Genomic DNA, 14,360 nt, shown 5'->3' on the forward strand with positions numbered 1-14,360 from the left:
CCCAGTTTCCATGTCAGACTCCAGTGGGAAGGTGTTTCCTGCAGTGGCTGCAGGTTTGGGGCAGTAACACATTTTTTGGGTAGCTGTTGGTTGGGAAACAATCCAGAGTGGCAGCAGAAAGCAAAGTGCAGCTGCTCAGGCTGTGGATTCCCACTGCTGCTGGAACATCTGGAATTTGTTGGTGCTGCAGCTGCCTGAGGTGTGTGCATCCACCAGAGGAGGGGTGCTGATAGGACATGTAAGGGAGAGGATTTCTGACCTTCCTAGGAATGAGCAATACCAGTGTCAGGGGAACCCTGACATAGGAGTCAGGAATAGAGATGATGTTCTGTGGGTTTATGGTGTAAATTGTTTCTGGAAATGTTCTGCTCTCCTCAGCCTGCTTTGTGGCCTCAGTTAAAGACAGTGAGGGTAAGGTGCTTCAGTTGTGGTTTTATTCCAGGGCTCTGCCACTGGCATTCTCCCTGATCTGGAGTCATTAATTTTTCCTCTGGGATTCTGTTTCCTGATGTGACAGTGGAACAGCACCTCTGCTTGAAGCAGTGCTTTGACAGACAGCACTGTAGGGAAAATAATCATGGTTACTAAACAAGGAAAAGAGAGCTTGTTCTGAACATTATAAACCTGGGAAAAATCTTAAATTTTCATCTCACTAGGTATAGGAAACTATTCAAGAGACAAGTTTGTTGAGGTGTGATGCTTTATCTCACCTCAAAAGTTTTTTTTTTTTTTTTTTTTTTTTTTTTATAAACCTTAATAAAACCTTTTAATGCCACTAGGTTAATCAGATACCATTGCTTGCCATGGGGATTCTCCAATATTCATAAAGAACTAGGCTTATGCTGTTTTCTTGCTAGATTGTCTGTAAGGTTTGATGTATCACATTATTTATGCTGAGAACTGTGTTGAAGAACTTGGTGGAAATCTTATTTTCTTGTGAATTTTAGCTGCTCTTCAGATGTGCATTGAAAAAGTGCTCTAGGGAGATAGTAAACACAGGCAGAATTGAAAGGAAATGCAAAAAGAAGTGCTGTGTTTTTCTGGTTTTAATTTTTGGGGCTAAGATTAAAAAAAATCTTCCAGTTACTTCATTGCCAACCTACACCTAAATGCAAAGCCTGTTTAAATAAAGGGGCTTTCAGTGAATAAATGTTATTAATGGATCTGAATCTTGCCACCTTTTCCAGCTCCCCTTTTTGGTGTCTGTGCCTTAATAATGTTTCTTGTGGCTAGTGGTAAGAAATGATGAAAGCTGAGAGGGTTATGGAGTAGGCTGTCAGCTTTGTGTGGAGATTTCAATAATTTAGCAGGTGCTTTATAGACTTTACCTGGTGTTAGATGGGCCAGGTGTCAGAGACACTGCTCCACTCCAGAGCATGCTCTGGCCTGCAGAGTACAGCAGCCTGGACTTCTCTTTGCCTGAGCTAGAAGATTTTAGCATCCTGAGCGTCTTATTTTGTGTGTCAGCTAGAGAATGAAAGGAAAATGCAGTAATTGTTTTTTTGTGGCTTCCATGGAGTCTGATTTGCACTTGCTGTACTGACTGCAGCAAAAAGGCTGACAAGTTTTATTCCCAGAGGGCTGTTGGTAACAACTAATAAAGCTGTATAGGAAATACTGAAATTAAGAACAAATAATAAAAAAATTCTGTTACATATTCTCAGCAATGTTTCATATCTTGGGAATCCTCAGGTGCCCTCTCTATATATATATAGATATACATTTGTATATATATCTATATATCTATATCTATATATATAGATATAGATATATCTACAAGTATATATCTATATATATCTATATCTAGATATATATACAAATATATATATAGATATATATTTGTGTATATCTATATCTATATATATATACAAATCCTGACTACTTTAACTTTTCTTCATTCTTTAGAAGGCAATAGGCCTTTGCGTTTTCTGAAGCTGCTAGGATAATAGATTGTGTGTCATTGTAGGGCACCATACAATAGAAAAAAAACAACAGAGAAAACAAATTTGGTGCCAAGTCCCTGGGTGAGAGCTTTGTGAATCCCTTTGCTGTCCAGTTCAGGAGGCTGAGAGTGAGTCACTGCCTCCACACTGAAGCTGGCACGCGTCAGTCAGAATGCATGGCACAACGGTTCTGTGCTGGAAATTCCAAGAACAATCACTGCAAGTGTAAGTAATTTCATGCCTTGTGCCATCTAATTGTTGAAAACCTTTTCAGCCCTGACCTTTGTTGCCAGGCTCGTGCTCCAGTGTTCAGCTTTAAGGATGCCCATCCCCCTGCCAGCCTGTGTGCTGTCAGTCACCCTGAAATACACTGGGAGCCTGTCAGGCAGTGCCTGCAGATGCCTCAGGAGCCCGTAGGCAGCCGGGGCACTGCCACTGGAGTCCCTAGCACAAGGAAATTACATAGACAGTGCTTTAGTGCTGCTTTTGGACCATATGTTTGCTAGCATAGGTGAGTGATGATGCACTGTTGGCTTTCTAACAATCTGGCAGCAAATGGATTCTAAAGTACAGGGCTTCTAATTTATGCAGAATGGCTTTGGCTCTGCTTTCTGACACTTGGTTCTTTCTGTCTGTGTACAGTGTACTTACAGATTCTAAAAAAAGCTGCAGGTGCTGTGTTCTCGTTGCATTGGAGGGATATAGACTTTGGCTCTTTTTCCAGGGTCTTTTTCTTACTACACCAACAGACTCCATAGTTCTGACATCTGATGAAAAGACAGAATTTCCATGATCCTGAGGTTGGTAGCATGTGGTAGGAGTGTGCTGGTTTTCTGGCTGTTCTGGGGCACAGCTGTGTCTTGTAACACGTGCTTAACATCCTGAGTGTTGTGAGAGCTGCTGGTGTGCAGGGCTGAGATTGCCTCCTGGAGAGGTTAATCTGACTGAGTGTGAGGTTATTCAGCCTTCTACCAAAATATCTCAGGCAGGGCCCCTGCTGTACTCAGGGGGATGTTGTGCTGCAGTACAAATGCATTAAAAAAAAAAAAGGTGGAATGTTGATTTGCACTTTTTTCCTGAGGCAAACATCAGGTTTTGCCATCTTAATGAGTATGATGTAGAAGGACAGAGGTTCACTTAGTAAGTGGAAATGCCAGAGAAAATCCCAGGATGATCTTTACTGGCTGTTTATTTTTCTTTCTATCACCTCTTATCCTTAGTTAAAAAGAAATAATTAAAGAACCCAATTGAAATATTGATTAGCCTATATGGTATATAACAGCAAGGAGAGCCTGGTAAGCTAAAAATATGTAGTCAGATTATCAAAATAATTTAAGATGTTGTGGTTTTCGCTGCATTGACTTGCAAAACTGTTTCTGTCTTTTTAGAAACAAAAGGAAGTTTCAGGAAGCATTCGAATTTTACCTAAAAATACTGCTGGAATCAGCAAGTGAGCCCTTAAGTGGGTTATTTATATCTTAGAATATAATTGAAATTTTCAGAGACAATAGTTTTTGCGATTGACTTTCAGCTGATGGCTCGTTCTGGGCCCAACTCAAGGCTGAAAGCTGTTATTGGCTTAACTGCCTTTTGAGCTCAGGACTCAAGCAAAGGATAAAAGTGCTGATGTTGGACAGTGTGCTAAGGGCAAGGAACAAACAAACAAGCAAAAACCTCAGAACAGCCCAGAGTAGGGAAAGCCATGACACATGGATTCACATTTCTTCTGACCTGCAAAGATGGGGTTGGATTGGTAATACTTTCCAAGTTTGGGAGTGTCTGTGGTGGGATTCTGGAGCACTGTAGTCCTTCAGTAACAGGAATTGACTTTAATTACCATACATATTTATGTGCCAAAATTTAGAAAAGAGACTTGATGATTGTAGATAGCATGTAGCAGAGGAGATAGTGCTGTGAGAATGGAGAGCAAGCAGCAGAAAAGTTGAATTTCTCCATTTTGAGTAAAGCAGGTGCTGACACCCTTGATAAAAAATGAAGGAATTGTGGGGAAGCCACTGCAGGGTTTAAAGTGTGAGTGTATCTGCAGAAAAATAACCTGAGTCAGCTCGTGGCTTCTTTAGGGCAGCTCCCATCCTTTACCTGTCCCCTTGTCCCTGATGTGTGTCTGAGCAGAAAAAAATGCACAGCACTGTGGATCCCTGCCATCTGTTTGCAGCTCTTGTGATGGATTTCAGCACTGTGGATCCCTGCCATCTGTTTGCTGCTCTTGTGATGGATTTCAGTCTGTGCCCATATTTTGGGAGACTTGTGAAAATATCGAAGATGAGGGTTGGTAACCAACACCATAAAGATTTATTATTTTGCCTAATGTGAATAAAAAGCAGATTCATTGAAATATTGGCCAAAGATTTAGAAAACCAGTGGATTACAGGTGGCAGAAAAGGATGTACCTTACCCAGAGTGTGGAATGGTGTGGTGTGATGCAATCCCAGTGAAGCTGGAGGACAGGATCTTGTTGAATTAAAAGGTTTTTGGGTACGGGGTGGACACAGGGAAACCAGCTCAGGAGCTTCTTTGTGAAAGTATCTAAATGTTAAATGTGTAAAATATGGGCAGTTAATTTGCTTTCTAGAGTTCTCGTTCCATTCATATCTGTGGAAGGATAAGTGTTTTTTTCTGGTCAGTCTTATCTCAGGTTTCTTTGTTTTTTGGCTCAGAATTAAAACTGAAAAATCAGTTCATTCCATATGCTATTGCCTGCCTGGGTGCAGCTGAGTTTGTGGGAGCTTAGCCCTGCCACAAGTATAGTTTTTAAGTATTTAAAGTAATTAAAGAAAAAGTTGCCACTTCTGTAACCTTTAATGAGAATGGCAAAACGCTAATTTGCTTTATACCATAATTCTTTAATTATTGCTCATATTATCTTTGCTTGTAGCTGAAATGTGGATAACTCTCCAGATCCATTTCTACACCCCTTGCTGCAGGAACCCAGAACGTGTTTTATTTATTTTATAACCCATACTGTGTTTTATTAAATCAGTGCTAGGTTCACTGGAAGGTGGCAATATATCTCTTCAGCCTGCACACTTGCAGTACCTCATTACTTCATTATACAGCAGCAGTGGTTGGAGTAAGTCTTGCTTAAAAAGGACAGATATCCATTTTTTGTGTATTTGAAGTCTTTATTGGCTAAAAAGGCTTTGCCAAGCTGTGTTTTGTAAGAAGTTGAGTTACTGCAAAATCTAAAGTGTCTTTTATTTTGGGACAATAATGGGTTGCAATCCAACTAAAGCAGTTGTAATTCTTTGTTGACACACACACATTTCAGGCTAATGGCCTGAGCCATGGCCCAGTGAACCTGGTGGAAACTATTAATTCACATCAGTAGATTCTGCATCAAGTTCCTAATGAATGATTTATTCACTTTAAAGACCTTACTTGGCTTTACTTCCATCTTATTGACTTCAGTAATAGGCTTTCTCAACTTAATCTGTCTTGACACTTAGAAAATATTTGTTCTTGCAGGGTATTAAATAACAAAATGTTTCCCTTTCTCTGCTGTTAATTTCCAGAAATTTTCAAGACTGCTGTATATGCTTTTTCTTCTTAAGGTGCTTATTATATAACCCCTGTAATTTGGCACGTGGAATAAGATAACATATTGTGCACATGGCATTAATGTTTTTGTTTTGTGATAAATTCAGTAATGGAATTTAGTGTTTTTGCTTTAAAGATGCTTTCTGGACTAGTAGAAGATTTTATTTAATGGTATTCTAATTGAATTATCTTTGTATTTTTTTTAACATGTGGTCAGTTAATCTGTGAGTGAACATAAGGAGTTATATGTACTTTAAGTCTATGATTTTTACAGATTAGGTAAGTATCAGTGTATTTTTTTAACGGTTTAGAAATGGGGAATTGGGAAAGTTAATTGTATTTCTTGAGATCAGACTCTGTTATGAAGCAAGTTTATACTCACATAGTTGGTCTCTGGGCTCTGACAGAAGGCAGTGAGGCTTGTATTCATGGTTAATATTGGCTTATTGCACTTCTCTTGTTTTGTACCCAGGTGAAATGTCAACAAAAGTGCCCAACATTAAACTGAAAATTGATCCTCGGAATCTGCAGATCCAGACATTCACAGTGGAGAAATTACTGGAACCACTGATAATTCAGGTATTTTAGAGTTGCAGAAATAATCTGGATAACCATAGAGGGAGGGGAATAAAGGCTGAAGAACTTTTGACTGAAGACATTATCCTGAAAGCCACACCCACAGCTCTTCTGCACTTGCACTTGGCTCAGGAGCTCCCCAGGGCTCCGCCTTCCAGGTTTGGGCATTCATTTGGTCACTTCCAACTTTGCCCTCCAGTCTGTCCTAGGAGATGCTGCATGTTCTAGCTGGTCTCTTGCACAGTGTTACCCTGGAGATGCTTAAATGTAGAATACACTGCAAATGGAATTCCAATGTGTGAAGTAAGTAATTCTTTAAAAATAAAGTTGTATTTTCCCCTTTGAAGCTTTGCCTCTCCCAAATTTCTTTTTGGTCTTTTCTTCCCTTGCTCATTTTTCCTGTCTGGAAGGTTACTTTCCTCAGAAAGTGACCTTTTCTTTTCTATCATGACTTTATTTCCAGCTACTATTAACTGAGCTGCCTGTCTCTCATTTTGTCTGCCTTTATTTATTTATTTTTGCCTGGATGTGATTGATAGTGTGAAAACCCTCAGTTAACAGGTCAGTGATTTGTGGAAGTTGTTGAGGATATGTGGATGGTTACAAAATTAATTTCAAAGCAGTAAGAATAGATGTCTTGATAGACTGAATTTAAAAACCTCCTATAGACCTGTAGGTCAGACTGTGCTGAGGCAGCTGCAGCACTGTGGGTGTTCTTAGAGGGGTAAAGAAAAGTAAATTTTGGTTTGAGTTTGGCAGGATCAAAGAAACCTGAAAAAACAAAGAAACCATCTAAGCTTTGTGGTTTTTTCCCTCCCAGCTCTTCTCAACCATTGAAAAGCTTGAGCCTGTTCACTTGGAAATGCTTTGGCTCTAAGAGAGTATTTTGACTGTCTTTTCCCTCTCTTCAGCCTAATGCTTTGCTTGTTTCATACCTGTGGAAAGAAAACTTATGTTGTGAGTGGACCCTTCAAAAGAAAATGTTAAAAGTATAAGAACAGGGATTAAAGTTCATACTTAATGAAAGGTGATTGAAAGGCTGGAAAGATAATAAATGAAAATTAGTCTGTGATTAGAAAGAGACCAGTCACAGATAAAATGATGCTCTTGCCAGATTCACTTTAGCAACTACTGCTTGGAATGCAATTTAACTTTATTTTGAGAATTCTGTTGTAATTTATTTATTTAATGGTCTTGTACTGCTGTGGCAGGAAAGAAACAATGGAAGTGCTTGAGGTTCTCTGAAGTCTGTCCTAGCCAGGTATGCTCAGTGTTAGGGCAGTCCTTAGATGAACAGCATCAATACAGGAAAATAGTGAGGCAGAGCCAGCCTGGCAGGCACCTAGGAAGTCCTGGTGGAAATAGCTGCAGATCCCTTGCTGAATTGACCCTCTCTCTTCCCTGCCATGTGAATTGGCAGTGCTGATTGCTGTGAAACTCTGAAAATAGTACAGCAGCTGTTCTGTGTAAAACCCTCTCTGAGTTGGCAGCTTCTCTCTCCTTGGAATAAAACACTGTCCCTAAATTGCCCTGGGTGTTTCCCCCTGTCTGTGGCCTTTGTTGTATTCCAGCTGTTTGGAGGATGTTAGTTGTGGAAGGAAGGCTTCTCAGTCTAGTTCTCAATCAGTGCATCTGGCACACCAAAGAAGGTACTTGTGAAAGTTAGCTTGGTTCAGCTGACACAGTGTGTAGAAAATCCCTGCATTTTGGAGTCCCTTGGATCACTGATGAAAACCAGGCAAGTTGGAAGGCTTGTATCTGTCATCCACACCACAGATGTTGGCTCACAGGGAAAGCACACACTGTTGGTTTAGTTCTATATGCTGAGTTTACCTTCTGCTCACTGGGTGGGATCAGCCAGTGTTTATTTGTGTATAATACAAATTCACTGGATTTGAAACAGTGGACAGGGGTTCTGCTGCTGTCATTAGATCAGAGTTATGTCTTGGTTTTCCTAAATGTCTGGGGATTGACATGGAGTTACACTGAGCTACATTGTTAACAAAAAAGAATGTTTTATGATTGATGCTTAAAAAGACTTTTTATATTAAAATAAAGGTGAATCAAATACTGTGATACTCAAGGTATCAAGACATTGCTTCCTGAACTACTGCAGTATTGAGAGATTGTCTCAAAGTGCTGCCAGTAACTGAGTATTGCATTGGAAGAACTGCTGCAGTTTCCTAGAAACTTAGTATTTGGCATAACCAAATACCCACCCTTCAGCCTAATAACCAATGGCAATACCAGGCAGCAGTGGCACGATGCAGCCCTGTCAATGTGGAGGCACATGGCCCAGAAAATGGCTTAGAGACTCCTTGTGCCTTTAGCACAGCTGTGTTGTTCCTCCCAGGGCTGGGGATGTGCTGTGCAGGGTAACAATGGCACACTGTGTTAGTCTGTGCTTCAGTTCTTTCTGGGTAGGATTGTATAAAGTTTTTACATTCCTCCTTGGGGTTCTGTGTTAGAGAATTCAGAGTAGTTTTTCTGTTTTCCCTAATCTCCATGAGCAAAGAGCTATCTAACAAGTTTTGACTTGTATTTGAGATCAGTTGCCACCTCCTGTATTTCCTGAGAGTGATGCTGAAGATGCCGAGTCTTACAGTCAAGAGTTTTCACCTGCAGGAATAATTATTTTTTTTATACTTTTTCATTTGTTTTATTTCCTTTCCTCCTCCACATATTAACGAACAGTATGTAGAATGATATTTAACATTAAAAAAACTGCAGTAAAACTCTGCAAAGTAGAGTACATTATTTTCTACTGAAATAGTGATTAAATACTTAAAATTTAAAAAAACCCTTCTATTTGATAGATTTTTTGTGGCCACTTCTAATTTTTGATGGTTTTTTATGCCTTTCTTATTGGAAGTATTAGCCTGTAATCTGTAACTCATTCTTCAAAATATGGACATTGAAACTGTCTTAAATGTTCTAAAACTGACATTGAAGTGTTTGTAAAAATAAAAGATAAAGATTTTTATTCCCAGTGCATTCTCTACCAGCTGGCTGATTTATGTGCAATAAATAATTCCATTTTCTTCCTTTGAGCCAGAGTCAGGAAAATACCCAAGCCTTCTTTAACAATCTGAGGCAGAGTTATTTATGTTGCTCTCTCCCTTGTGGCATGCCAAAGCACTTGATGTCAAGTGGATGGTCCTTCTCCCCTCCTAAATTGCATGAATGGTGCAGGGGTCAGGGCTTTTGTGTTTGTAGATGTGTTTATAGAAATGTTACCCACAGGATGTTTGTCAGTTGTGTTTACAAGCAGTGATTCATGAGAAGCACTCAAGTGCATGAATTCATGGATGGGATCTGAAGGTGAGCTAAGGCATGTGAACACTATCTGTGTTCAGGGAACAGGAGCATTAAAAAGGATCAGTGAGCTTTATGAAAATAAGGTGTGCTTTGAAATATCTGTGCAGCACTTAAGAAAAATGTTTTTGGAGTCTTTCCTTAGTGTGGCAGCTCAAGCAATGCCTTAGAGAATAGTCTTTCAGAAACATTCTCTTGGAGTGTGGAGGCTGTATTCAGATAATAGGAATGTGGAGTGGGATGGTCTATAAAAACAAGTTCTTTATGGGTGTTGAAGTGCATTGGTAAAAATAAAATTTGGTCTAAGCTGCAGTAAATATAAATTCTGGGCAAATTGATGTGTAATATTAATGTTGGGAGCACGCTGAAGAGTGTGGAGGTATTGAGCTCTGGCCACAGGTGAGAAGAGAAAGCCTTGTGAAAGGTGTTTGTACTCATTCTGGGTGTTTGTTCTGGGACACCTTGCAAGCCTTACACTGGAGGTATGGGAACACCCAGCACTGCTGGGGAGGGAGAACCTGTGGGTGCTGGCTGATAGCAGCTGGCCAAGGAGGCCAGTGGGAGCCTGGCTTGGGTCAGAAATGGTGTGGCCAGCAGGACCAGGGCAGTGACTGTGCAATGGTGAGGCCACACCTTGAGCCCTGTGCTCAGTCTTGGGCCCCTCATGACAGGAAGGACATGGAGGTGCTGGAGCCTGTCCAGGGGAGGGCCAGGAGCTGGGGAAAGGAGCAGCAGCTGAGAGGGCTCAGCCTGGAGGAGAGGAGGCTCAGGGACCCTTCTGGCTGTGGCTGGGTGGTCCCTTCTCCCAGGTAATGAGTGCTGGGAGAAGAGGAAATGGCTGCAGGTTGCACCAAGGACAGTTTAGATTGGATGTTAACAAAACATTCTTTCCCTGAAAGGCGTGTCCAGCGGTGGAACAGGAACAGGCTGCTGAGGGACACGGTGGACTCAGCCTCCCTGGAAGCATGCAGAAAGCACGTGGGTGTAGTGTTTTTGGGACCTGGTTTAGGGGTGCACTTGGCAATGTTAGCTTGACAGCTGGACTTGGTGCCTTTGGAGCTCTTTTCCTGCCTTAATGGTTCCATGATTCCTGCCTTGCTGAAGCCTCCTCAGATAGCACTGGTATTTCTTTGTTTTATTATGAGCAGGTTTTAAAACAAGCAGTGGCAGGAGTTGGCATCAGGATTCACAGAACATAATAGTGACATTTCTGTTAGCTTTGCTTTGATCCTACAGAAGGGGGAACACAAAGATGATGCATACTGAGTAAAATTGCATTAGATTGAATTCAGTACTTTTGCCCATTCTTGGTATTTATGCTGAGCTTGCCTGTCTGTCTCCAAAGCAGAGGGAATCTCTTTGCTTATTCATAATTATATATTTTTTTATTTTAATAACAATACAAATTCACTTGTAGAACTTAAACCATTATTGTCTCTTTTAAATGTAGGTTACAACATTAGTGAACTGTCCACAGAATCCTTCTGGTAAGAAGAAGGGCCGTTCCAAAAGAGCTCGTGTCCTGCTTGCCTCAGTGGAGGAGGCCACTTGGAACCTGCTGGACAAGGGAGAGAAGATTGCCAAGGAAGCGGCTGTGTTCAAGGAGGAGCTGCACGCGGCGCTCGCCGATGTGCGGAGAGAGAGTGAGTACCTGGCCAGCAATCCAGGCACACAAGGAGCTGGTGTCACCATGCTGGTGTAACCAGGATATCTGTGGGAAATGTGTTGGGATGTGCAAATGTCTCAACTTGCAGTTCTCTAATTACATATTCTGGGATACCACCTATTGTCACAGACATCTTTTGTGGAAAATCCTTTCTTTAGGATTTTTCCTTCTGGGAAGCTGAGGCCCCAGAAGAAAAATGTAAACACTGGTTATCTGCTGCTGTGGAATGCAACAGGTGCATCTGGGATTGGCCCATGTTCCATGTTTACAATTAAGGGCCAATCAAAGACCAAGCTTTCTCTGGGACAGATCAGAGAGAGCTCTGTTGCTGTTCATTCCTATTCTATTCTTAGCTTAGCAGCTTCTGAACTTTTCTCTCTATTCCTATTAGCAGTCATAATGTAACATATATATCATAAAATAATAAATCCAGCCTTCTGATCATGGAGTCAAGATTCTCGCCTCTCCCTTCACCCTGAAGGACCCTTGCAAAGCCCTGTAACAACCTGTTAGGAGGTAAAGTGTGCAAGCTGGGCCCCATTGGGAAAAAGTACATGTATCAGTGGAAGTTTTGTTGTTTGGAATGTGTTTTTTCTTTTCATGAGGAGAGGATGCCTCTTGATCATTTTAGTGGCTGTTAAGCATGACTAAAAGTTGTTGCATGGCTTTACAAGGGTTTCTCAGGGTGAGAGAGATAGACGAGAATCTTGCTTCATGATCAGAAGGCTGGATTTATTAATTTATTATATAAGTTACATTATGACTATACTAATAGGAATAGAGAGGAAAGTTCAGAAGCTGCTAAGCTAAGAATAGAATAGGATTAGGAATCCACAAAGTTCTGTGTCCAGGCAGAAAGCAAGAAAGCTCTCCTGTGAGTGGTCAGCAAATCCAAACACTCAAAGAAGACCAATCACAGCTGCACCTGTTGCATTCCACAGCAGCAGAGAACCATTGCTGACATTCTCTTTCTGGGGCCTGAGCTTCCCAGAAGAGAAAAAATCCTAAAGAGAGGATTTTTATGAAAAAATGTTGGCGACAAAAAGTTAATGTATATTTTAACTTCTTGAAAGGTACTGTTTACCTGAATCTCAGATTAAGGCCTCTTAAATCTTTCCTCTTTAGTGCATTATTAAGGATTTCATTGGGGAGGTACAATAGTCCAGTGTGAAGGTGTGTTTTGGGAGTAGGAGGAGGATGGATCCTCTATCCTACCATGAGAGTCATCCCCTGCTGACAGAGCAGCTCCTCTCAGGTGAGTTTTGGCATATTCTGTGTCCTCCTGACTTAATCTCTCAGTTTTGAACCTGATCCCCAGAACTAGGCTAGTTTTTGTGATCTGCAGAGAATGTTGTAGCCATTTTCCTGCAGGTTCTTTGTTGTTTTCTTGAGTTTTACTTTTCCCCATGGAAACTGGGAATATTTGGGTGAGCACGAAGGCCATGAGTCGCATGACCAACATCCTTAATGTGTTCCTGCAGAGATCACAAGGTAAAGTTCATTTATGTTTTAATTATATCATCCTGCCCTAACTAAAGATGGAACTTAGTCAGGTTTTTCTTTAAATTTAAATTTATTTTATTTGTTCACCTTGCACATGCAGCTGGGCTGGTTTCTGAGTCTCTGCTGCTGTTCAGGGCAGTGATGAGTTGCTTTTGGCTTCCTCTGAATGTGGAGATGGCTGTGGTTTAGAGCTTGATCTATGCAGATGGTGTCTGAGATACCTTGAGGTCCTTTGTGATTAAAAGCCTTATGACCAGCAAGTATCACTGTTATCTGTCACACTGAGCAGCTGAGGCTCTTGCAGAATCATTCATTTTGGAGTACTCTTAAAATGTTAGCCCATCCATTACAGGCTGATAACACAAGGTAAGAATGAAATATATAGTTTGCTATTGATTTTTATACATAGAGAAACTGAAAATGTGAAATATTTTTTTTATTACTTATTGATTCTCAGACAAGACCAGAGGTAACTACAAAAATAAATAATACATAAAGTAGGTTATATATACCTCATACATTTTAAAAGAAAGTTAAGTCCATGTTATCACCTATCATTATGGAATGATGAAGTGAGTGGTTGCAGCCGATATCCCTTCAAGGATTTGCCAAACTGCTGAGGTTAGTTTTAAGAAATTGTTGAAACAATTGTGAAAAAGGTAGCAGTTTTTCAATTTTGCAGGTATTTTTAACCTTTGAAGCTGTGTGCTATTTTTAATTTGTGGTATGCCACATCATGTGTAACTGGAGTGCCTGTTCCTCAGGCCACATTGTGCTGCTGTTCAATGTCTGCTGTTATTGACCTCAGGCTCTCTGAGGGGATGTGGGTCATCATCAGCCATGGCTGCATGGGGTGCCTGCCATGCATGGCACAGCACACATATTTACCTGTGTGACTGTGCTGACTGGCAGGGACTTTTATTAATGCAGTCTTCAACTAATTACGAAGTTTTGCACGTGGCTACAGCTTGTATTTCCTGGATAATGGAATTTTGAAGAAATGCTTTAGATAATTTCACTCACATCAACCAAACTCAGATTTGCACACTGAGATCTGGAAAGGATAAATTCTGTTTCACCTCCTCTTGTGCTTTACCTTGTGTCATCTGCTGAACTTGTTCAGTTGGGGATGCATCATGAGCATTAAACACTTATTCCTTTTGAGTGTCAATTGCCAGTGTGAACAATCCTTCATTACTTTTGGAGCCCATTAATCTGGGGCTCCTTTTAAAGGAGCGCTTGACTTTTTTCAGTCTGCTTCTGATATTCCTATTTACAATGATGCTTTGGAGAATAAAGGAGCAAATGAGTGGGATAAAAATGAAGAGTGGGGGTAATGTTTGGTGTATCTAATTCATCTGTGTGTAATTCATGGCCTTCAGAAATCATGGTGGCACGGATATGCTTCACTGACTGCAGCTTGCTCTTGGCACTGTCAGTAGATGAGATTTTGGAGTCTCAAATTCAGTTGGATTCTGTAAGTGACCTCTGAAAGGAGGTGTTACTATAATGTTACCTGGATAAATACAGTGTCTGCTTCCTTTGACATCTGCAAAGTTTTATCAAAGATTTATAGGCTTGGAGCTTAATTTAAATAGATGTTCTCTGCATTTTTCTTTTCTTAAAAAGAAAGTACTTTTTAAGGCCTGCCCACATCTTGATAACATCTTCTGGAACTCTGCTGAATGGGTCAGCAGGAAGGTTTATGGGTGGGCTGTATGCATCATCCAGAACTCCACTGGCCTGGTAACTGAAGAACTGCCATGATTTTTGTTGATCTGATTTAGTGAAGGTTTGTT

At 40.7% G+C, this 14,360-nt stretch overlaps 1 protein-coding gene across 4 annotated transcripts in view; it reads left to right on the forward strand.

Annotated features, from left to right (window-relative positions):
• Positions 1-2,435: 2,435 nt before the first annotated feature.
• Positions 2,436-14,360, forward strand: part of CTNNA3 (catenin alpha 3) — a 411,267-nt gene continuing 399,342 nt past the window's right edge. For 3 of the 4 annotated variants that reach the window (XM_054288359.1, XM_054288361.1, XM_054288362.1), the window contains exons 1-2: positions 5,979-6,080; positions 10,843-11,035. In XM_054288359.1, the coding sequence (XP_054144334.1) occupies positions 5,979-6,080; positions 10,843-11,035 (295 nt within the window). Of the gene's footprint in view, positions 2,455-5,973; positions 6,081-10,842; positions 11,036-14,360 lie in introns of those variants that run through there. The other variant, XM_054288363.1, reaches the window with a different exon arrangement.

This window comes from Melozone crissalis, unplaced genomic scaffold, assembly GCF_028551555.1.
Source record: "Melozone crissalis strain CALT ecotype California unplaced genomic scaffold, PUWL_Pcris_2 ptg000062l_1, whole genome shotgun sequence".
NCBI lineage: Eukaryota > Metazoa > Chordata > Aves > Passeriformes > Passerellidae > Melozone > Melozone crissalis.